Genomic DNA, 26482 nt, shown 5'->3' with positions numbered 1-26482 from the left:
AAGTGGTCATGAGATGGAAGTATATAGCAATACAGGCGTGCTTCAAGAAGCAAGCAAAATCTCAAATAAACAACCTAACTTTACGCCTAAAGGAGGTTGACAAAGAACAACAAACGAAGCCTAGAGCCAATGGAAGAAGGGAAATAATAAATATTAGAGCAGAAATAAATGATATAGAAAAAAATAGAACAGATCAACAAAGCTAAGAGCTAGTTCTTTGAATGAATTAATAAAATTAATAAGTACTCAGCCAGACTTGTTAGAAAGAAAAGAGAAATGACCCAAATAAATAAAATCACAGATGAAGGAGGAGAGATCACAACCAACACCACAGAAATTATAATATTATGAAAAATTATATGCCAACAAATTGGACAATCTGGAAGAAATGGATAAATTCCTAGAAATGTATAAACAACCAAAACTGAAACAGGAAGAAATAGAAAACTTCAACAGACTGATAACCAGCAAAGAAATTGAACCAGTAATCAAAAATCTCCCAACAAGCAAAAGTCTAGGGCCAGCTGGCTTCACAGAGGAATTCTATCAAACATTTAAAGAAGAGTTAATACCTATTATCAAACAATTCCAAAAAATAGAAATGGAAGGAAAACTTCCAAACTCATTTTATGAGGTCAGCATTATCTTGATTCCAAAACCAGACAAAGACTCCACTAAAAAAGAGAACTATAGGCCAATATGCCTGATGAATACAGATGCAAAAATCCTCAATAAAATACTACCAAATTGAATCCAACAGTATGTTAAAAGAATCACTAACCACTATCAAGGGCGGTTTACTCCTGGCTTTCAAGGGTGGTTCAATATTTGCGAATCAATCAACATGATATGCCACATTAATAAAGGATAAGAACCATATGGTCCTCTCAATTGATTCAGAAAAAACATCTGACAAAGAATAACATCCATTCATGGTGTTAGAGAATGTTCGAGTTTCATTCTTCTGCATGTGGCTATCCAATTTTCCCAGCACCATTTATTGAAGAGACTGTCTTTTTTCCATTGCATGCTTTTTCCTGCTTTGTCGAGGATTATTTGACCATAGAGTGGAGGGTCCATATCTGGGTTCTCTATTCTGTTCTACTGGTCTTTATGTCTGTTTTTGTGCCAGTACCATGCCTTCTTGGTGATCACAGCTTTGTAATATAGCTTGAAATTAGGCAATGTGATGCCCCCAGCTTTCTTTTTCTCTTTCAACATCTCCTTGGCAATTCGGGGTCTTTTCTGATTCCATACAAATTTTAGGATTGTATGTTCCAGCACTTTGAAAATGTCATTGGAATTTTGATCGGGATGGCATTGAAGGTATAGATTGCTCTGGGTAGCATAGACATTTTAATAATGTTTATTCTTCCGATCCATGAGCATGGAATGTTTTTCCATCTTTTTGTGTCTTCTTCAATTTCTTTCATGAGCGTTCTGTAGTTCCTAGAGTATAGATCCTTTACCTCTTTGGTTAGGTTTATTCTGAGGTATCGTACGGTTTTTGGTGCTATTGTAAATGGAATTGTTTCTCTAATTCCTCTTTCTACAGTTGCATTGTTAGTGTATAAGAAAGCAGCTGATTTCTGTGCATTGATTTGTATCCTGCCACATTACTGAATTGCTGTATGAGTTCTAGTAATTTGGGGGTGGTCTTTTGGGTTTTCCACATAAAGTATCATGTCATCTGCAAAGAGAGAGTTTGACTTCTTCTTTTCCCAATTTGAATACTTTTATTTCTTTTTTTTTGTCTGATTGCTGTTGCTAGGACTTGTAGTACTATGTTGAATAATAGTAGTGGTGAGAGTGGGCATCCTTGACGTGTTCCTGATCTTAAGGGAAAGGCTCTCAGCTTTTCCCCATTGAGGATAATATCTGCTGTGGGTTTGTCATAGAGAAAACTAATAGGCTAACAGACACATGAAAAAAGCACACATGGGACATTGTGTCATAGCCATCAGGGAAATTCAAATCAAAACCACACTGAGATACTACCTACGCCAGTTAGAATGGCAAAAATGGACAGGGAAAGAAACAACAAATGTTGGAGAGGTTGGGGAGAAAGGGGAACCCTCTTACACTGTTGGTCGAATGCAAGTTGGTACAGCCACTTTGGAAAACAGTGTGGAGGTGCCTCAAAAATTTAAAAATAGAGCTACCCTATGACCCAGCAATTGTACTCCTGGGTATTTACCCCAAAGACACAGATGTAGTGAAAAGAAGGGCCATATGCACCTCAATGTTCATAGCAGCAATGTCTGCAATAGCCAAACTGTGGAAAGAGCTGAGATGCCTTTCAACAGATGAATGGTTAAAGATGTGGCCCATATATACAGTGGAATATTACTCAGCCATCAGAAAGGATGAATACCCAACTTTTACATCAACATGGATGGGACTGGAGGAGATTACGCTAAGTGAAATAAGTCAAGCAGAGAAAGTCAATTATCATATGGTTTCAGTTATTTGTGGAACATAAGGAATAGCATGGAGGACATTAGCAGAAGGAAGGGAAAAATTAAGGGGGAGGAAATCGAAGGGAGAGATGAACCATGAGAGACGATGGACTCTGAGAAACAAACAGGGTTTTAGAGGGGAGGGGGGAGACGGGATGGGTTAGCCCGGTGATAGGTATTCAGGAGGGCATGTACTTCATGGAGCACTGGGTGTTATACGAAAACAATGGATTGTGGATCACCACATCAAAAACTAATGATGTATTGTATGATGACTAACAAAGCATAATAAAATTTAAAAAAAAAAGAATAACATCCATTCATGATAAAAACTCTCAACAAAGTAGGAATAGAGGGAACATACCTCAACATAATAAAGGCCATATACAAAAAACCCACGGCTAATATCGTCCTCAATGGGGGAAAACTAAGAGCTTTGGAATAAACCTAATGAAAGAGATAAAGTATCTGTACTCTAAAAACTACAGAATACCTATGAAGGAAATTGAGGAAGACACAAAGAAATGGAAAAACATTCCATGCTCATGGATTGAAAGAATAAATATTTTATAATGACTATACTACCCAGAGCAATCTACACATTTAATGCAATCCCTGTCAGAATACTATCAACATTTTTCACAGAACTAGAACAAACAATCCTAAAATTTGTATGGAAACACAAAGACCCCAAATAGCCAAAGGAATGTTGAAAAAGAAAACCAAAGCTGGTGGCATCACAAATCTGGACTTCAAGCTATATTACAAAGCTATAGTGATCAAAATGGTATGGAACTGGCACAAAAACAGACACATAGATCACTGGAACAGAATAGAGAACCCAGAAGTGACTCTGAACTCTATGGTCAACCAAGCTTCAGCAAAGCAGTAAAGTATATCCAATGGAAAAAGTCTCTTCAACAAATGATGTTGGGAAAACTGGACAACCACATGCAAAAGAATGAAACTGGGCCACTTTCTTACACCATACACAAAGATAAACTCAAAATGGATGAAAGACCTAAATGTGAGACAGGAATCCATCAAAATCCTAGAGGAGAACACAGGCAGCAACCTCTTTGACCTTGACCATAGCAACTTCTTGCTAGTTATATCTCCTGAGGCAAGGGAAACAAAGGCAAAAATGTAGTTTTGGGATTCAGTCAAGATAAAAAGCAAAGGAAGCAGTCAACAAAACTAAAAGACAACTTACAGAATGGGAGAAGATATTTGCAAATGACATATTTGATAAAGGGTTAGTATCCAATATCTATAAAGAATTTATCACACTCAACACTGAAAAATCAAATAATCCAGTCAAGAAATAGGCAGAAGACATGAACAGACATTTCTCCAAAGAAGACATCCAAATGCCCAACAGACACATGAAAAAATGCTCAACATCCCTCAGGATCAGGGAAATATAAATCAAAACCACAATGAGATACCACCTCACACCAGTCAGAATGGCTAAAATTAACAAGTCAGGAAAAACAAGTGTTGGCAAGGGTCACTCTCGAAAACAGTATGGAGGTTCCTCAAGATGTTAAAAATAGAGCTACCCTATGACTCAGCAATTACACTACTAGGTATTTACCCCAAAGATACAAATGTAGAATCTGAAGGGCACATGTACCCCCAGTGTTCATAGCAGCAATGTCCACAATAGTCAAACTATGGAAAGAGCCCAGGTGTCCATCGACAGATGAATGGATAAAGAAGATGTGGTGTATATACACAATGGAGTATTACTCAGCCATCAGAAAGGATGAATATTTACTATTTACATCAACATGGATGGAACTTGAGGGTATTATGCTGAGGGAAAAAATCCAGGGAAAGACAATTATCATATGTTTATATATCACTCATATGTGGAATATAACAAGCAGCACAGAGGATCATAGAGGAATGGAGGGAAGACTGAATGGGAAGTCATCAGAGAGGGAGAAAAATCATGAGAAAGTCTTAACTATAGGAAACAAACTAAAGGTTCCTGGAGGGGAGTTGGGTAGGGGGATGGGGTAATTGTGTGATGGGCATTAAGAAGGCAGGTGATGTGCCAAAAAAAAAAAAAAAAGGCAGGTGGTGTGATGAGCACTGGGTGTTATATGCAAGTGATGAGTTATTGAACTCTACATTTGAAATTAATTGATGTACTATATGTTGGCTAATTGAATTTAAATAAAAAAATAAAGTGTTTTGGAGCTCTGTTATTGGGTACATAAACATTTAAGATTGCTGTCTCTTCGGCTTTATCATTATAAAATGGCCCTTTTTCCCTAGTAATATTATTTTGCTTGAAATCTGTGTTTAATATTAATATATCCACTCCAGCTTTCTTTTTGATGAGTTGGCATGATATAGCTTTTACCATTCTTTTAACTTCTTTGTGTCTTTGTATTTATTTTTTATTTTTTTAAAAGATTTTATTTATTTATTTGAGAGAGAGAGAATGAGAGATAGAGAGCACGAGAGGGAAGAGGGTCAGAGGGAGAAGCAGACTCCCTGCTGAGCAGGGAGCCCAATGCGGGACTCGATCCCGGGACTCCAGGATCATGACCTGAGCTGAAGGCAGTCGCTTAACCAACTGAGCCACCCAGGCGCCCTTTGTGTCTTTATATTTAAAGTGGGTTTCTTATAGACAACATATATTTGGCTCTTGTTTTTTGTATATAATCAGAAAATATCTTATTTTTAATTGGGGTGTTTATTTCATTTACACTCAGATTATTATGTTTTTATTAAATCTGCTATTATATTACTTCTTTTTCTACTTATCTGTTCCCTTTTTCCTTTTTTTCTGCCTTCTTTTGGATTATTTTTTATGACCCCATTTTGTATCCTTTGTTGATTTATTAGATAAAATTCATTATTTTGGTATTTTAATGGTTGCTTTAGGACTTACAGCTGAATTCAGTACAACTTCAAATAGTATTCACATATGGTATAAAAACCATACACTATTGGCAGCAAAAGCAAAAATAAACTAAAAATCTTTTTCACAGCAAAGGAATGATCAACAAAATGAAAAGGCAACTACAGAATTGGAGAAAATATTTGCAACTCATATATCTGATAAGGAGATAATATTCAAAATATGTAAAGAACTCTTACAACTCAATAGCAAGAAAACAAACAATCTGATTTTAAAATGGGCAGAAGAACTGACAAAGCAGACATGCAAATGGCCAATAGGTACATGAAAAGGTGCCCAACATCAATAATCATCAGGAAAATGCAAATTTACTCTAGTGGGATATCACCTCAAACTTGTTAGAATGGCTGTCATCAAAAAGACAAGAAATAACAAGTGTTGATGAGGATGCAGAGAAAAGGGAAACCTTGTGTACTCTTGGTAGGAATGTAAATTGGTACAGCCAACATGGAAAACAATATGGAGGTTCTTCAAAAAATTAAAAATAACACTACCATATGATCCAGCAGTCCCACTTTTAGGTATATATCTAGAGAAAATGAAAACAGGCTCTCAAAGAGATAATTCCCATGTTCATTTTAGTGTTATTCAAGATACAGAAACAACCTAAGTGTTCACTGATGTATGAATGGATAGAGAAAATGTAATACACACACACACACACACACACGCGCGCGCGCGCGTACACATACAGATAATGGAATATTATGCAACCACGAGAAAGAAGGAAATCCTGCCACTTGTAGTAACGTGGATGGACCTTGAGGGCATTATGCTAAGTGAAATAAGCCAGACAGAAAAAGATAAATACTGCATAGTATCAATTATAGGTAGGGAAATTTAATTGCATGGTATCGGTTACATATGAAATCTGAATATGTATATACATACATGCATTCATAGGTACATACATACATGTGTATGGCACACACAAACGCAAAGACCGAACTCACAGATACAGAGACTAGAAAGGTGATTGCCAGGGACTGGGGTGTGGGGGAAATAGGGAGAAGTTGGTAAAGTATAAACTTTCAACTATAAGATGAATAAGGTCTGAGGATCTAATATAAAACATGGTGAATGTAGCTGGTAACACTATCTTGTATAATTTATATTTGTTAAAAGAGTAGATTAAAAGGTCTCACAAAAAAAAATTGAGGAGATGGATGTGTTAATTAACTAATTGGGGGGAATTCTTGCAATGTATGTGAGTACCAAATCACCACAATGTATACTTTAAATATCTTAAAATTTTATATGTTAATTATTCCTTAATAAAGCTGAAATGAAAAGAACTTTACAGTAGTATGCTGCCTTTCTCCCTTCTCATTGGGCTCTTGTTGTCATACATTTTACTTCTACAAATATCACGTAGTTCATTATTTTTTACAATATAACAGCTTTATTTAGAATTCACAAAGCATATACTTCACCGATTTAAAGTTTAAAATTCAGTCATTTTTAATATGTTCACAGAGTTGTATCACAATTACTACAGTCAATTTTCGAACATCTTCATCACCCTAAAAAGCAACACTGGATCCATTAGCAGTCACTTCCCGTTCCTCTCAAACTTCTTCCCTGCCCATTTCTTGGCTTTTACTAATCTATCTGTCCCTACAGATTTGTTCATTCTGGACATTTCATATAAATGGAATCCTACAATATGTAGTCTTTTGTGACTGGCTATTTAATTTAGCATAATGTTTTTAGGTTAATTCACATTGTAATATATATTAATACTTGATTATTTTTATTGACAAATAATATTCCATTGTATAGATACAGCACATTTCATTTATCTATTCATCAGTTGAACATTTGAGTTCTTTCTCCTTTTGATTATCATGAATACATTGTTATGAATATTTATGTACAAGCTTCTGTTTGGATGTAAGTTTTCATTTATTGTGGGTATATACATAGGAATGGAATTGCTGGGTCATATGATAACTCTCTGTTTAATTGTTTGAACAACTGCCAGACTGTTTTCTAAAATGACCATATCATTTTGTATTCCCACCAAGCAGTCTATGAGGTTTCTGATGTCTCCACATCCTGTCCACACTTGTTATTATCTGACTTTTTGATTCTAGGCATCCTATTGGGTGTAAAGTAATATCTCTCATTTTTTATTTTCATTTCCCTAATGATTAATGATGTTGAGCCTCTTTTTGTGTGCTTGTTGGCCATTTGTATATGTTCCTTGGAGAATTATTTATTCATATCCTTTTCCAATTTTTTAAAATATTTTATTTACTTATTTATGTATTTATTTTAGAGAGAGAGGGTGCAGGGAGGGGCAGAGGGAGAAGGAGAGAATCTCAAACAGGCTCTGTGCTGAGCCTGGAGCCTGATGTGGGGCTCGATTTCACGACCCTGAGATCATGACCCGGCCAGAAATCATGACCCAAGCCAAAAATCAAGAGTTGGGCACTCAACCGGCTGAGCCACGCAGACACCCCACTTTTCCAAATTTTAATTGGGTTGTCTTTTTAGTACTGAGTTGTAAGAGTTCTTTATATATTCTAGATACAAGTCCCTTATTTTGGGATATATGATTAGCAAATGTTTTCTGTCATTCTTTAGATTTTTTTTTTTTACTTTCTTGATGATATCCTTTGACATTTTGTGTTAATTTCCTGGCAGAAGGATGAATATTTAGCTCTCTTTCTTCTCTTCTCCCATAAACATGGACATTTCCTTACCTCTCATCACCCAGTAGAGTTACAATATAATTTTAGTTAGATCAAAATTATGATTATTCATGCTACACAGAGTTGAGCTTGCACAACTTTTTGTGTGTTTTTTTCCCCAGTGTGTTTTTCTATTTGTATGGTTTACTATGTGCTTTCACTAATTCAGGCATAGATATTTCCACCAATTATCTAAATATCCTCTCAGTATATTTAAAATATGCTCTCAGTATATTTATTCACTGCAGATAATCAAATTCAACCTCTTGAAGATGTTTCTCCCATAAGCTTCTGACCTGTTCCAATCTGGATTGTTTGCCCCTCTTTGTTTAGTATACAGCTTGACTCCAGGTTTCTCTTCAGCATTTTTCCTTGTCTCTCTTATGTTGGATCTCTTATTTTTTCTGTCCCTAGTCATCTTCTGTTTTGGCTTACTCTCTTCTTTTTGTGGAGCACATTTTCTAGTAACTTTCTGAGAAAGAGTAAGACTGCATTTCTGAAATGTTTTATTAGTCTCTCATAATTGATGGATAGCTTAGCTGAAAGGAAAGAATTTTCCTTCAGAATTTGGGAGGCACTTCTCCACTGTCTTGTAGCTTGTAATGTTCCTGTTGAGAAGCTGAAACCATAGAGATTTCCTGAATTTTAGATATGACTGACTTTCCCCGCCCCTCCATTCTCTGGAAGCATGTAAGATCTTTTGGTTTCAACCTTTTAAAAAAGTGAAAATAAAAATTAAATGAAATCTCAAACCTTCAGAACACTTGCAAGTATATTACAAAGAACTTATTTTTTTTAAAGATTTTATTTATTTATTTGACAGAGAGAGAGAGACAGCGAGAGAGGGAACACAAGCAGGGGTAGTGGGAGAGGGAGAATCAGGTTCAAACCCAGGACCCTGGCCTGAGCCAAAGGCAGACGCTTAACAAGTGAGCCACCCAGGTGCCCCTATTTTTTTTTTTAAGAGTAAGTTACCAACATGATGCTCTATCACTCCCCAAAATTAGGATTTCTTACAAACAAGGATATTCTTCTATTCAACCACAATAAACCTTCAAAGTGAGGAAATTAACAATGATAATACCATTTAATCCTCAGATCCCATTCAAGTTTAGCCAGTTGTGCCAATAATCCTTTATAGAAAAATGATTCAGTTGAGAATCAAGCACTACCTTTAGTTTTTGTATCTATTTAGTCTTCAGTCATGACCTTGACATTTGAAAAGTACAGGTCTGTCTTATTTTCTTTCAGTATGGATTTATCTGATGTTTTTCCTCGTCATTATATTCTGGTAATGTATCTTTGGTAGGAATATCACAGAAATGAGGCAGTGTTCTTATTACATCTTATCAGATGGCTCATGATTTTGATTTGTCCCATTATGATGATGTTAACTTTGTGCACTTGATTAAAGTGGGGTTCTCTAGGCTTCTCTACTATAAAATTACTCATTTCCTTATGTAATTAATAAGTATTCCCTGGGGATGTGATTTGAGAGCATGTAAATATACTATTTCTTATCAAATTTTCATTTTATTTATTTAATCTCTATGGACTCCTGGTTTCATATTTTTTAAACGTTATTTATTTATTTATTTGACAGAGAGCACAAGTAGGCAGAGTGGCAGGCAGAAGCAGAGGGAGAGGGAGAAGCAGGCTTCCCGCTGAGCAGGGAGCCAGATGTGGGGCTCGATCCCAGGATCCTGGGATCATGACCTGAGCCGAAGGCAGACACTTAATGACTGAGCCACCCCGTCACCCCTTGAATGATGTTTTCAAATGAAAAATACCTTAAATAACTTGAGGAATAGTTTTACTTATGAATGACATGTTTTACACAGAAAAATGCAATGCAGTATAGGAATAGGACATGGCCACTCTATACTGATAATTAGTATGTGTAATAGTTCCCTACTGCTTCTGAAACAAAATACTATACACTGTGTGGCTTAAAACAAGATAAATATATTGTCTCACAGTTCTGGATGCTAGAAGTCTGAAATCAAGATACTGATTGGGCCATGTTTCCTCTGAAACCTGTAGGGGAATCCTTTCTTGCCTCTTCCTAGCTTTTGGTGGTTTATTGGCAGTCTTTAATGTTCCTTGGCTTGCTGCTGCATAACATGCAGTCTCCCTGTGTGTCTCTGTCTTCACATGGCTATCTTTACATGACACCAGTCATATTGAATTAGGAGTCTACCCTACTACAGTATGATATCATCTTAACTAATTACCTCTGCAATGACCCTATTTGCAAATAAGATCACATTTTTAAGTACTGAGTGTTTAGACTTCAACAAATATTTTTGCGGGGATACAGTTCAACCCTTAACAGTATGTTAAGACTTTCTTTCACTTTTATTATAGGAAAGAATCATGAGATTACACCTGAGAGCAGTCTCTGTTGTCAACCCGTGTAATGTTTAGTATTATATAGTTATACAGCTTCATAATTTAGTGTCACTAGCTATAAGAATTAGTAACATACATGTTTTTTGCATTAGACTTTTTCTGGTTATATTGAGAAGGAAACATCAGTTTTGGCCAATTAGCTCTCCAGAAATATCTGTGATTAGCCAGCTTCTGTAATCACTTTGACTCTCAGACTTTAGAAAAGTCATCTGGGCCAGGTTTAAGGAAATTCTATAAGCTGAAAATTTGGAATCCTTTTTCCTGTCCGGAAAAGATGATCTATAGCTAGTTCCATAAGGTTTGTAAGGATCAGTCATAACTGATCCATAGCTGATACTCTATGAACTTCTCATCCTTTTTAGTTTTGGAGGGACTAGTCATAGCTGTAAATACTTTCCTGGTTAGCACATCTGTCTTTTGTGGAGGCTTTTAAAATACTTTTCAGATTTACTAACTTTTGAGGAACCCTAAGCAATATACTGACTTCATACATGATTCATGAATTTCAGAATTCCTGGTACTGTTTCTTAGTTGCTCTTTTCTTAACCATCTGGAGTTATACTTTAAATTGGGCTCTTTCCTCATTTGATATAAATATATATCTCTTAATTAAACACAGTATTTACTAAATTAGTTCAGACTTGTGCTGGTTAAATTGCATGATTTGCTAAAACTTGTGAATGTACTAAATGTTCTGTTGGCTGAATTATATGGCTATCTCAAACTTCTAAATGAACTAAATTTTCTCTGAAAATTTCCAGTATGGAATTGTTTGCCTAAGATGAGTTCTTATACTTTCTTCTTAAGAATATTGATTTTAGAAAATGATGTTTTCTAGATCATAAATTTTCTCTGAGAATAAAACTTAAATTTCTTATTTTGATTAATCTTTCTTTATGTATATTTATAACCTTACTTTTAATATGTTGCATTAAGAATACTTATGTTTTCTATTAATAAACATTCAAAATACATCCCCCAACATTTGAAAATTTTATTAAACAGGTTTTTCTGGGGTATCTGGCTTGTTCAGTCAGAGCATACCACTCTTGATCTCAGGGTTATGAGTTCAAGCCCCACATTGGATATAGAGCTCACTTAATTAAAAAAAAAAGTTTAAACCCTTTTAAAACAAAAAAAAAAAACAAAAAAAGTTTTTCTAACCTTTTACCCCAATTTCTTTGATTTGTTTTGTTTTAAAAATTTATTTATTTATTTTAGAGAGAGAGGGAGAGAGAGAGCACATGTGCAAGTGGGGAGGGGTAGAGGGAGAGAATCTTCAAGCAGATGACTACCCGCTGAGCGTGGAGCTCACTGTGGGGCTCAATCTCACAACCCATGAGATCGTGACCTAAATGAAACCAAGAGTCGGTCACTCAAATGACTGAGTCACCCAGGTGCCCCTCTTTGCTTTATTTTGAATAACTTTTAATTTTTTTCCCATTGATTTCCAGACTGCCATATAGAGTATCTAGTACATGGCTATTCCTTTAATTCATTTACCAAGTTATTTTACTAATCATTGTGACAAGTGGTAAGGATATAGTAAGAAATAAGTCTCTAATCCAAAGGAATTTATAATCCAGTGTGAGATTTGGGTAAAAAAAAAATAACCAGTTACAGCATAGTATTGCAGAAACTCGAAGGGATCTTATATTCTACCCTACTTGCAAGCTAACAAATTAGCCTGCCAATTTCATAAATACTAATAGAAGACACAAGACTCCTGGGTCAGAGAGACAGGACTTTAGTGTTTAGAACAAGCAGCAGCTAGATTATTAGCATTTTCTTAGACTGATTTCCCAAACTCCATTTCCCACAGGGTGTTGTGAAGAGGACCAGGTGAAACCTGCACATGCAGTGTGTTGCAGGAGAGAATTGCAGAGCTTAGGGAACTTGAATCTTTTATATTGGACAATAAGTATGTTTGCCTGCTGTTCTGGAGGGAGATACCATCTTAATGTAAGATGCTCAGCATTGTGCCTGGCACGTGAGAAACAGAGTATGTACTAGTTGGGGTTTCTTTTCACAGGGAGTTCTACCAGGTTGTTCATCTCAAGATCGTGACAGACAAAGCCCCTCGTCAAGAGAAGGATGAATTTGAAAACATAGCCTCTGCTATGAACTGAATGATTGTGTGCCCCTCCCTTTCCAAATTCATATGTTGAAGTCCTAACCCTGGATGTGATGGTATTAGGAGGTGGGGGAGTGGCCTTTGGGAGATGATTAGGTTTAGATGAGGTCATGTAAGTGAGGCTCCCATTATGGGATTAGTGCCCTTATAAGAGGAGGATGAGAGCAGAGATCTTTCTTTCTCTATCATGGGAGCACATAACAAGAAGGAGAGAGCCTGCAAAGCAAGAACAGGGTTCTCACCAAGAACTGAATTGGCTGTCACCTTGATCTTGGACTTCTTAGCCTCCAAAACTGTAAGCATACTCACACTTTGCTCTAGGAGACACCATATTTTTCAAGGCTATTCACTATACTAACATCTTTGAAAAGACTATCCAGAACAAAGGCAGTCAGTGCCTCTGCCCAGAAGATGTGCAAAAATGCAAAAGGCCAGTAGAGAATTATCTCCCAAATTGCTTTAAAGAAGCAAGTTGCAAAGAGATTCTGTATTAGTTGTCTATTGCTGCATAATAAATTACCACGACCATAGCAGCTTAAAACTGCACATATTTATTATCTCACAGTTCCTGTGAGTCAGGAGTCTGTGAACATTCTAGCTTGATTCTCTGCTTTGGGTCTCCCAAAGTCCAGGTAAATGTTATCCAGGGCTGAATACTCATGTGGAGTACTCAACTAGGGAAGGATCTGCCTCCCCACTCATGGTGTTGGCAACATTTAGTTTCTTGCAACTGGAGAATTCGTGGCAGTTTATTTCTTCAAATCTGGCAAGGTATAGAGAGATTGGAGAGAGGGATACAGAGAAGGAATAAATAGGGAGGAAATCACCAGTGATGTAAGAGGGTAAGTGAGTACCTATATACTTGTAGCAAGACAGCTCCTCTGTAGTAGAATTTCTCAACCTAGACATGATTGACCGAATAATTTGGACCGAATAATTCTTTTACTGGCCTCTGTATTCTATCTTTTCCCACTTTGGGTGGCTTTCTTACTCAGTATTGTGGAGTAGATGCTGTTGCTGTGCCACCTGCATCCCTTGCCATTCACTTTTGTACAGGGAAGGCTTCTTACTGCAAGCAGCTGAAACTTTCTGCCTGAGAACTTTATCTAGCCACATGAGAAACTGGAGGGTAATCAGGAAGTGACTGCCCAGCAATAGGTCTTAACCAGATTAATAAATACACCATTTTCCTTACCTCTGGAGACAGCTTCTGAAGCTTACTCTACACTGTCTCTGAGAGGTCTCCATCAGGAATGAGCCACAGTACCAAGCAGTGATACCCTGATCATCAGTGTATCCTGTATTGCTGCCCTTTCCTATTCTCTTGCCTTTTCAAATAAATTATTTGTCCTCAAATTCTAATTTCTCAGAGTTGGCTTTTGGAGAACCTATCCTAGGTCAGTGGTGCCTTTTGATGAATAGAAGTTATTTTTTTTTATGATTTGGTACTTGTATGTATTGCAAAATGATCACCACAATAAGTCTAGTTAACATCCATCCTCATACACACTTAATTTTTCCCCTAGTGATGAAGACTTTTAAGATCTAATCTCAGCAACTTTCAAATATGCAATACAGTATTATTAACTGTAGTCACCATGCTGTCCATTACATCCTCATGACTTTTTTATTTTATAACTGGAGGTTTGACCTCCTTCTTCCATTTTACCCACCCCCTAACCCTGCTTCTGGCAGCTCCCATTCTGTTCTCTGTATCTATGAGCTTGATTTTTTGTTTTTAGATTCTACATATAAGTGAGATCCTCATTGTCTTTCTCTGCCTTATTAGAAGTTCTTAATTTAAATGTAGCTTAGTTTATGTTTTTTCCTTTATAGTGGTTGTTGTATCCTACATAGGAAGTCTTTACCTACCCCAATGTCTTGATTGTACCCATGGGATTTTAATTTATGGAGATGACTAAGTGATGACATGGAGGGGCTAAGGCCATTTAAAGATTTGTATTACTTAAAATTTCTGAGAGGAGAGATCATGCCACACAGGGTCACATGGTCAGGAGCCAGAAGGAGTGAGGAGAAAACATCACAGAAGCCTTCATTACTACTGTAGTGGGTAGTATTAGGTGGGAATGTCCCCTACTGAGTAGGAAGCAAAACACAGATATTAAGAGTTTGTGGTTGCAGGGTTTGTAATATGATAATCTGTTCACCCACAAAAGCCAGACCATGGGGGAAATATAAACAACTTTGGCCATTAGTTTGGCCCTATGATTAATGTATATCAGATCATTAATTATCAAATTTATAGAAGTTGGTTAGAACAGGGTAGTGAAGATACCTTCTTTGTAATATTCCAGATGTTTTATTGTTTTACTTCTTGTATTTAGACCTATAATCCATATGGAATTGATATTTGTATGTGGTGTGAGGAAGGGGCCACATTTCCTTTTTTTCATACAGATTCATAATCTTATTGGCACCATTTATAGAAAAAACTGTCCTTTCCCCATTACTCTGTAGTCAACCTTTGTCATAAATGAAATGTTTGGGTTAAATCATATGTTTGAGTCTGTTTCTAGATTCCTTATTCTGTTCCATTGGTTGCTCTGTCTGTCCTTGTGCTAATGCTAAAGTTTCTTAATTACTCTAACTTTATTTTAGGCTGTTATTCATTAGAGTTATTCCTTCTACCTTCTTCTTCTTCAAGGGTAAATTGGTATTTTTGAAGAAATTCTCCTTTGGTAACAGGGATGATAGTTGTCTTCTGTTTGGTGAATATTATTTATTTTTAATCTTCCAGTTTCAGAGATCCATTGTGAGAGCCTGCAGTAACTTGTTTTGGGGCCAACAACATTCATTTTAGTATTTCTTCTAAATTGGCTCATGTAGTCAACAAACAGTCCAGGTATTGTGCAATAGGGATATAGGTCAGGCGACTTCCAAAAGAAAGAGCACTATATCAAGTACATTATATCATAATGTAATATCCTAAAACTCTTTGTCAATATTGGTAAATTTGTCCATTCACAAAACATTCTTCATTTCTCAAGGTTTAATACCATTGTTTGGTTCTAGAGATAGTATAATTTAATTTTAAAAAGTTTATTTATAAAATTTTGAATGTTGATGTTGCTTTATTTTGAAAAACTATAGTTAATTTGGACAACTGGAATTATGAAAATTGTTTTACTCGCACAAACAGGAACCAATGAGGGAAATTTTTGTTTTTCTGTAACTATCTGGGAGGTTCGGACTCAGCTTTTCAAATATCATCTTTCACAAATACCATTTGTGCCTTTTTCAGTAAATGTTAGTCTGTTAGTACTGCTCAGGATTGAACTGTATCTCCTATCACTACTGTAGGTTAAGCTGGACCCTAGTGGCTGAAGTAGAAATGGAAGTTGGACACAATGAGGTGAACTCTTCTCATTGTCAGACTTTCAGAAAACTAGTGCACTAGGCTTATTATGATGGGTCAGTAGTTGTAACTATTGTCTATTCTGGGTAGGTTGATAAATAAAAATGTATGGATATGGTAAGTGTAGAATTTCAAGAGAAAATCCATTCTTGTATATTTATGGTGTCTACATTTGGGTCTTTATTTTAACAGGTTAATGTAGCTGAATCAAAGATAACAAATTTAATATACCTAAAACATACCTTGGAACTTGTGGATCCTTTAAAGGTAATTTATATGGGTATATATTGTACAAAACATGTCTAGCATCAATTTTTAAAAAACTTTTTTGTTTCAAAAAATATCAAATTTAGATAAAGTTACAGGAATAGTATAATGAATTCCCAAATTCTCTGAATACACACAGCACACACTATGTATTATATCCTTATTATTACTCTTACTAAACTATTTGAAAATTGCGTACCTAAATACTAATGTGTGTATATCCTAAGAACAAAGCTGTTCTTTTACATAACCACAATATAATTTAAAAATTGAGGATATTTAACATTGATCCAGTACTATTATCTGTAGTCCATACTCAAAATTTTCTAATTGTTTTACTAATGTCTTTTATAGATTTTTTTTCTTGATACAGGGTCCAGTCCAGGACCATGCATTGTATTTAATGTCATTTTTTTTTTAAAGATTTTATTTATTTGAGAGAGAGAATGAGCGAGAGAGAGCATGAGCAGGGGGAGGGGCAGAGGGAGAAGGAGAATCAGACTCCCTGCTGAGCTGGAAACCCAGTCCCAGGACCCTGGGATCATGATCTAAGCAGAAGGCAGATGCTTAACTGAGCCACCCTGGTGTCCCTAATGTCATGTTTCTTTATACCACTTTTCAACTTAGTTTCTCATCCTTTCTTTGTCTTTCATGATATTAACATCGTGAAGAGTGTTGTTTTATAGAATATTCCTCAGTTTGTTATTTTCTCATGATTAAATTCACCTTATTTAGCAGTAATACTCTATGAGCAATATTGTATCTTTTTCAGTACATCACATCAGGAGGCACATTATGTCATTCCCCATTCTGGTGATATTAACTTTGATCAATTTCTTCACTGTAAAGTTATTAAATAATCTGTAGAGAGATACTTTGTGTAAATATCCTGCTCCTCATTAAACCTTCACTCAATGATTTAAATATTCATTGATGACTCTTACCTGAAATATCTCTGATGTGATTTTCTAATATATTTTTAAATACTCTACTGTGCAAAACTTTTTTAAAAACATTTATTTATTTAAGTAATCTCTACACCCAACATGGAGCTCCAACTCACAACCCTGAGATCAAGAGTCCCATGCTCTGCTGACTGAGCCAGCCAGGAACCCCTGTGCAAAACATTTTTAAAACTTAAGGTGACAGCTTTTTCTGTGCTGATAGTGCTCTCGCAAACAGGGTGAACATTCCTAAAACCTGCCGGACTTTCTGCAAGAAGTGTGGAAGCACCAGCCCCACAAAGTGACACAGTACAAGAAGGGCAAAGATTCTCTTTATGCCCAGGGAAAGCAGCATTATGGCAGGAAGCAGAGTGGCTATCGTGGGCAGATTAAGCCAATTTTCCGGAAAAAGGCTAAAACTACAAAGAAGATGCTGAGGCTTGAATGTGTTGAGCTCAACTGCAGATCTAAGAGAATGCTGGCTATTAAGAGATGCAAGCATTTTGAACTGGGAGAAGATAAGAAGAGGAAGGGCCAAGTGATCCAGTTCTAAGCTTTATATTTTGTTAATATTATGAAGACAAAATCTTGAGGTTATGTTCACTTAAAAAAAAAGTGACAAAGAAGAACTGCTTTTTTAAAAGAAAAAGGGGTGCCTGGGTGGCTCAGATGGTTAAGCATCTACCTTCGGCTCAGGTCATGATCTCAGGGTCCTGGGATCGAGTCCCGCATCGGTCTCCCTGCTTGGCCTGGAGCCTATTTCTCCCTCTCCCTCTACTGTTCCCCCTGCTTGTGCTCTCTCACCCTCTCTGTCAAATAAATAAATAAAAATCTTAAAAAAAAAAGTAATGAGAGACTAAGGGAGCAAGATGGCGGAGAGTAGGAGACCTGGGTTTCGTCTGGTCTCAGGAATTCAGCTGGATAGGGATCAAACCATTTTGAACACCTACGAACTCAAAAGGAGATCGAAGAGAAGAATAGCAACAACTCTCTGAACAGAAAAGCAACCACTTACTGGAAGGTAGGATGTGCGGAGAAGTGAATCCGAGGCGATATTCGGGAGGAGAGACGGCGGGGGAGGGGGCCTCCGTCGGCCGGTTCTAGCAAGTGATAGAGCCGCGGAGCACAAAATCGGAACTTTTAGAAGTCGGCTCTGCTGAGGGACGTCACTCCAGCGGCTAAGTGGGGGGTGGAACCCTCGTGGGACAGTGTGGTCTCAGGATCCTTGGGGTCACAGAAAGACCGGGGGTGCCTGAGTGCAGCAGAGCTCCCAGGGATTGGAGCGGGGAAGCCAGCTGCAGAGACAGAGTCGAGGCATGGGCTCTCAGCTCGTGGTTGCCATAAACGGTGATCCGTGACCCAGTCGGGCCACTGCTCCTCCAGCAGGGACCCAACAAGCAGCAAAGCCGGGGAGACTCCCCTTCCTTCCCTGGGAGGAGCGGCGCGGGAGCTCACCACAGGAATCTGCTGGGTTTGGAGACTCCACATGGGGTCGGGTGCCAGGGATAGAAACACTCGGTCACAGGCTGGGTGAGCACGGAGTGCGGCCGGAGACCGGATACATGGGAGTGACTGCCTTTCTCTGGGGGGTGCACTGAGGAGTGGGGCCCCGAGTTCTCAGCTCCTCCAGGCAGATTTTGGGAGGCCACCATTTTCACTCTGGTCCTCCAAAGCTGTCCCGAGAGCTTGGAGGGAACAAAAGCATCGGAGAGCAGCAAACCTGGGCAGATTCCTTGCCTGGACCGACAAGGGCGGGGCAATTCCGCTTCTGGCAAAGACATTTGGGAACCACGGCAACAGGCCCCTCCCCCAGAAGATCAGCACGAACAGCCAGCAAGCCAAGACCAAGTTTACCGATCAAGGAGAACGAGAGAACTCCCCAGCGCTAGGGGAATACTGCACATAGAACTCATGGCTTTTTTACCATGATTCATTAGTTTTTCAAAGTTGATTTTTTTAACTGTTTTTTTCTTTTTTTGAATTTTTCTTTTTCCCTTTTTCAACCAACATCTTATCAATTCCTTTTTTTAAAAATATTTTTTTATTTTTCATTTTTTAGAGTCATATTTTATCCCTTCATAGTAGTTACCCTTATTTTTGGCATATATATATAAGTTGTTCTCTCTTTAAAATTTTGAGATACAGTTTCTTCTAACAGATCAAAATATACCCTAAATCACTAGTGTATGGCTTTGTTCTAGTCTCCTGCCTGATCACATTCTCTCCCTTTTCTTTCTTCTTTTTCTTCTTTGTTTTTTGATCTTCTTCTTTCTTTTTTTAAACAACTTATCTTAAATTCCTTTTATAAAATCTTTTATAATTTTCATCTTTACACTCATCTTCCATCCCTTCATTGTATCAACCCTTATTTTGTGCATATATAAGTCTTTCTTCCTTTAAAATATTAGGAGGCACTTTCTTCTAACAGACCAAAATATGCCCAAAATCTAGTGTGTGGCACTGATCTATGCACTAGCCTGATCATATTTGATCATGTTCTGTTTTTTTTGTTTTGTTTTGTTCTGTTGTTGTTTGTTTTTATCTTTTTCTTTTTTCTTTTTCTTTTTTCTCTCTTTCCCTTTCTTTTCCCCTGGTTTCAGGTCTTTTCTGATTTGTATAGAGTATATTTGCTGGGGATATTGTTAATCTGTTAGCATTTTGTTCTCTCATTCATCTATTCTCCTCTGGACAAAATGACAAGATGAAAAAAATCACCTCAGCAAAAAGAACAAGAGGTAGTACCATCTGCCAGGGACTACTCAAGACGGACATTAGTACGATGTCAGACCTAGAGTTCAGAATCATGACTTTAAAGATACTAGCTAAGCTTGAAAAAAGCATGGAAGTTATTAGAGAAACCCTTTCTGGATAAATGAATTAAATCTAACCAAGTCGAAATCAAAAAGGCTATTAATGAGGTACAATCAAAAATGGGGGCACTAACTGCTAGGATAAATGAGGCAGAAGAGAGAATCAGTAATATAGAAGACCAAATGATGGAAAATAAAGAGACTGAGAAAAAGAGAGAGAAACAACTACAGGATCACGAGGGCAGAATTCGAGAGATAAGCGATACGATAAGACGAAACAACATCAGAATAATTGGGATCCCAGAAGAAGAAGAAAGAGAGAGAGGGGCAGAAGGTATATTGGAGCAAGTAATAGCAGAGAACTTCCCTAATGTGGGGAAGGAAACAGGCATCAAAATCCAGGAGGCACAGAGAACCCCTCTCAAAATCAATAAAAATCGGTCAACACCCCGACATCTAATAGTAAAACTTACGAGTCTCAGAGACAAAGAGAAAATCCTGAAAGCAGCTCGGGAGAAGAGATATGTAACCTACAATGGTAGAAACATTAGATTGGCAACAGACCTATCCACAGAGACCTGGCAGGCCAGAAAGGACTGGCATGATATATTCAGAGCACTAAACGAGAAAAAAATGCAGCCAAGAATACTATATCCAGCTAGGCTGTCATTGAAAATAGAAGGAGAAATAAAAATCTTCCAGGACAAACAAAAACTAAAGGAATTTGCAAACACGAAACCAGCCCTCCAAGAAATATTGAAAGGGGTCCTCCAAGCAAAGAGAGAGCCTAAAAGCAGCATAGATCAGAAAGGAACAGAGACAATGTACAGTCTTTGTCACCTTACAGGCAATACAGTGGCACTAAATTCATATCTTTCAATAGTTACCCTGAATGTAAATGGGCTAAATGCCCCAATCAAAAGACACAGGCTATCAGATTGGATTCAAAAACAAGACCCATTGATATGCTGTCTGCAAGAGACTCATTTTAGACCCAAAGACACCCCAGATTGAAAGTGAGGGGGTGGAAAACCATTTACCATGCTAATGGACACCAAAAGAAAGCTGGGGTGGCAATCCTTATATAAGACAAATTAGATTTTAAAACAAAGACTGCAATAAGAGATGAAGAAGGACACTATATCCTACTTAAAGGATCTATCCAACAAGAAGATCTAACAATTGTAAATATTTATGCCCCTAACATGGGAGCAGCCAATTATATAAGGCATTTAATAACAAAAGCAAAGAAACACATTGAAAACAATACAATAAGGGTGGGGTCTTTAACACCCCCCTGACTGAAATGGACAGATCATCTAAGCAAAAAATCAACAAGGAAATAAAGACTTTAAATGAAAAACTGGACCAAATGGACTTCACAGACATATTCAGAACATTCCATCCCAAAGCAACGGAATACACATTCTTCTCTAGTGCCCATGGAACATTCTCCAGAATTGATCACATCTTAGGTCACAAATCAGGTCTCAACCGCTACCAAAAGATTGGGATTATTCCCTGCATATTTTCAGACCACAGTGCTTTGAAACTAGAACTCAATCACAAGAGGAAAGTCGGAAAGAACTCAAATACATGGAGGCTAAAGAGCATCCTACTAAAGAATGAATGGGTCAACCAGGAAATTAAAGAAGAATTAAAAAAATTTGTGGAAATCAATGAAAATGAAAACACAACTGTTCAAAATCTTTGGGATACAGCAAAGGCAGTCCTAGGAGGAAAGTATATAGCAATACAAGCCTTTCTCAAGAAACAAGAAAGGTCTCAAATACACAACCTAACCCTACACCTAAAGGAGCTAGAGAAAAAAAGAGCAAATAAAGTCTAAACCCAGCAGGAGAAGAGAAATAATAAAGATCAGAGCAGAAATCAATGAAATAGAAACTGAAAGAACAGTAGAACAGATCAACAAAACTAGAAGCTGGTTCTTTGAAAGAATTAACAAGATTGATAAACCCCTGGCGAGACTTATCAAAAAGAAAGAGAAATGACTCGAATCAACAAAATCATGAATGAAAAAGGAGAGATCACAACCAACACCAAAGACATACAAACAATTATAAGAACATATTATGAGCAACTCTATGCCAGCAAATTAGATACCCTGGAAGAAATGGGTACATTCTTAGAGATGTATCAACTACCAAAATTGAACCAGGAAGAAATAGAAAACCTGAACAGACCTATAACCACTAAGGAAATTGAAGCAGTCATCAAAAATCTCCCAAACAAAAGCCCAGGGCCAGATGGCTTCCCAGGGGAATTCTATCAAACATTTAAAGAAGAATTAATACTTATTCTCCTGTAACTGTTCCAAAAAATAGAAATGGAAGGAAAACTTCCAAACTCACTTTATGAGGCCAGCATTACCTTGGTCCCAAAACCAGACAAAGAACCCATCAAAAAGGAGAATTACAGACCAATATCCTTGATGAACATGGATGCAAAAATTCTCACCGAAATCCTAGCGAATAGGATCCAACAGTACATTAAAAGGATTATTCACCATGACCAAGTGGGATTTATCCCTGGGCTGCAAGTTTGGTTCAACATCCACAAATCAATCAGCGTGATACAACATATTAACAAAAGAAAGAACAAGAATCATATGATCCTCTCATAGATGCAGAAAAAGCATTTGACAAGGTACAGCATCCTTTCTTGATCAAAACTCTTCAGAGTATAGGGATAGAGGGTACATACCTCAATATCATAAAAGCCATCTATGAAAAACCTACAGTGAATATCATTCTCAATGGGGAAAAGCTGAGAGCTTTTCCCCTAAGGTCAGGAACGCGGCAGGTTTGTCCACTATCACCACTGCTATTCAACATAGTAGTAGAAGTCCTAGCCACAGCAATCAGACAACAAAAAGAAATCAAAGGCATCCAAATCGCCAAAGAAGAAGTCAAACTCTCATTCTTTGCAGATGATATGATACTGTATGTGCAAAACCCAAAAGACTCCACCCCAAAACTGCTAGAACTCATACAGGAATTCAGTAAAGTAGCAGGATATAAAATCAATGCACAGAAATCAGTGGCATTCCTATACACCAACAACAAGACAGAAGAGAGACAAATCAAGGAGTCGATCCTATTTACAACTGCACCCAAAACCATAAGATACCTAGGAATAAATTTAACCAAAGAGGCAAAGGATCTGTACTCAGAAAATTATAAAATACTCATGAAAGTAATTGAGGAAGACACAAAGAAATGGAAAAATGTTCCATGCTCATGGATTGGAAGAACAAACATTGTGAAGATGTCAATGCTACCTAGAGCAATCTACACATTCAATGCAATCCCCATCAAAATACCATCCACATTTTTCAAAGAAATGGAATAAATAATTCTAAAATTTGTTTGGAACCAGAAGAGACCCTGGATAGCCATAAGAATGTTGAAAAAGAAAAGCAAAGCTGGCGGCATCACAATTCCGGACTTTCAGCTCTATTACAAAGCTGTCATCATCAAGACAGTATGGTACTGGCATAAAAACAGACACATAGATCAATGGAAGAGCCCAGAAATGGACCCTCAACTCTATGGTCAACTCATCTTTGACAAAGCAGGAAAGAATGTCCAATGGAAAAAAGACAGTCTCTTCAACACATGCAGAAGAATGAAACTGGAGCATTTCCTTCCACCACACACAAAAATAGACTCCAAATGGTTGAAAGACCTAAACCTGAGACAGGAGTCCATCAAAATCCTAATGGAGAACACAGGTAGCAACCTCTTCGACCTTCAGCTGCAGCAACTTCTTCCTAGAAACATCCCCAAAGGCAAGGGAAACAAGGGCAAAAATGAACTATTGGGATTTCATCAAGATAAAAAGCTTTTGCACAGCAAAAGAAACAGTCCACAAAACCAAAAGACAACCGACAGAATGGGAGAAGATATTTGCAAATGACATATCAGATAAAGGTCTAGTATCCAAAATCTATAAAGAACTTATCAAACTCAACACCCAAAGAACAAATGATCCAATCAAGAAATGGGCAGAAGACATGAACAGACATTTTTCCAAAGAAGACATCCAAATGGCCAACAGACACATGAAAAAGTACTCAACATCGCTCGGCATCAGGGAAATCCAAATCAAAACCTCAATGAGATACCACCTCATACCAGTCAGAATGGCTAAAATTAACAAGTCAGGAAACAACAGATTTTGGCAGGGATGCCGAGAAAGGGGAACCCTCCTACACTGTTGGTGGGAATGCAAGTTGGTGCAACCCCTCTGGAAAACAGTATGGAGGTTCCTCAAACAGTTGAAAATAGAGCTACCATATGATCCAGCAATTGCACTTCTGGGTGTTTACCCCAAAGATACAAATGTAGGGATCTGAAGGGGTATTTCCACCCCCATGTTTATAGCAGCAATGTCCACAAAAGCCAAACCGTGGAAAGAGCCAAGATGTCCATCGACAGATGAATGGATAAAAGAAGGTGTGGTATATATACACAATGGAATATCATGCAGCCATCACAAGGAATGAGATCTTGCCATTTGCAATGACGTGGATGGAACTGGAGGGTGTTATGCTGAGTGAAATAAGTCAATCAGAGAAAGACATGTATCATATGACCTCACTGATATGAGGAATTCTTAATCTCAGGAAACAAACTGAGGATGCTGGAGTGGTGGGGGGTGGGAGGATGGGGTGGCTGGGTGATAGACAGTTGGGAGGGTATGTGCTATGATGAGCGCTGTAAATTGTGCAAGACTGTTGAATCACAGATCTGTACTTCTGAAACAAATAATGCAATATATGTTAAAAAAGAAAAAGAAGATAGCAGGAGGGGAAGAATGAAGGGGAGTAATTCGCAGGGGGAGACGAACCATGAGAGACAATGGACTCTGAGAAACAAACTGAGGGTTCTAGAGGGGAGGGGGGTGGGGGGATGGGTTAGCCTGGTGATGGGTATAAAGGAGGGCACATTCTGCATGGAGCACTGGGTATTATGCACAAACAATGAATCATGGAACACTACATCAAAAACTAATGATGTAATGTATGGTGATTAACATAATAATAAATGAAAAAAAAGTTTCTCAAAGTCCACATTGAAAAAAATGTAATGAAAAATCTGGAAGAATTTTGTTTTAGAGTTCATTCTAATAAATATATATAATGAAAGCAATTTGGCAAAAGATGTAAAAAGTGTCATCTTCTTAGAATGAAAAAGGTATAATAAATCATCCCCCAAAATTGATAGATTCGATAAGACACAAATTTCAAACTTTGATATGTCAGAGGCAAAATAAAGGCCAAAGAAAATTAGGGAAATTTATAGCATTTGATAGATAAAATATTAACTTCTGTCATAAAACTTCTGTAATTTCATAAGACACTGTTGGAATACCAATAGAAATATGGAAAATGCCCCCAAAATGGAAAGAGGTTAATAAATAATACCATAAATATTCAGCCTTACTATTAGTCAAAGAAATACAAATTAAAGTCATTTTTTTATATATAAAAGAAGCAAAGTTTTTTTTTTTTTTTTTCCCTTAACGGACACAACTTACTGCTAATGAGAGAACAGTGAGAGAGACAACCTCAGAGACCGCTGGTAGGAGTACAAATTGCACATACTTCACAGGGAAGTTTTACAACATCTATCTTTTGACAGTGTTATGTTACTAGAAATCTGTCCAAAAGAAGTCTTAAGAAATACTACCAAGATTTATCCCCAGTTATGGTCATTGCAGTGTTATTTATATTAGTGAGAAATTCTAAGTAGTATAGACCTCTAATAAGGGGAAGAAACTATTTATTTTCTAGAGGGTAAAATATTATGACATATTAAAAATTTATGCTATTAAAAGTTTCTAATGCTTGTGATGTATTAAGTAGGGGAGAAAAGAATATGCAATGATAAAAAAATTTTTTTGATTTGAGGAAGTGACAGGAAATATACCATAATATTTAGATAATTTATTTGGGAGGGTGGTAGAATTTTAAGCAATTTAAATGTTCTTCTTTATGCTTTTATGAATTTATACTTTTATTCATATTTAAATATTTTCTACTCATAAGAAAAAATATTATTGCCATTGCCTCATAGCAAACTAAAATAGCACGTAAAAGTCAGGTTAACCATATATATGAAAAACCCACAATGAATGAATATCATTCTCAACGGGGAAAAACTAAAAGCTTTTCCCCTAAGGTCAGCAACATGAGAGGGACGTCCACTCTCATTACTGTTGTTCAACATGGCACTGGAAGTCATAGCCTCAGCTAAGACAACAAAAAGAAGTAAAAGGCATCCAAATTGTCAAAGAAGTCAAACTTTCACTCTTTGCAGATGACATGATACTCTATGTTGAAAACCTAGAAGACTCCACCCAAAAATCACTAGGACCTCATATATGAATTCAGCAAAGTCACAGGATATAAAATCAATGCA

The 26482-nt window shown here is 37.1% G+C and overlaps 1 protein-coding gene and 1 pseudogene across 1 annotated transcript in view; both read left to right on the top strand.

Moving 5' to 3' along the window:
- The window catches only part of MSH4 (mutS homolog 4), a 100085-nt gene that overhangs the window by 41192 nt on the left and 32411 nt on the right, over positions 1-26482 (top strand). The window contains exon 9 of the mRNA XM_028102480.2: positions 16208-16282. Coding sequence (XP_027958281.2) covers positions 16208-16282 — 75 coding nt within the window. The remainder of the gene's footprint in view (positions 1-16207; positions 16283-26482) is intronic.
- Positions 16292-17779, top strand: LOC114208358 (large ribosomal subunit protein eL42-like; annotated as a pseudogene).

Source organism: Eumetopias jubatus, unplaced genomic scaffold (assembly GCF_037043125.1).
Source record: "Eumetopias jubatus isolate StellerSeaLion01/CBP00866 unplaced genomic scaffold, mEumJub1_p1.0 scaffold_4, whole genome shotgun sequence".
Classification (NCBI taxonomy): Eukaryota; Metazoa; Chordata; class Mammalia; order Carnivora; family Otariidae; genus Eumetopias; species Eumetopias jubatus.
Note: the sequence above shows the minus strand (reverse complement) of the source record. Positions and strands in the feature narration are given on the sequence as shown.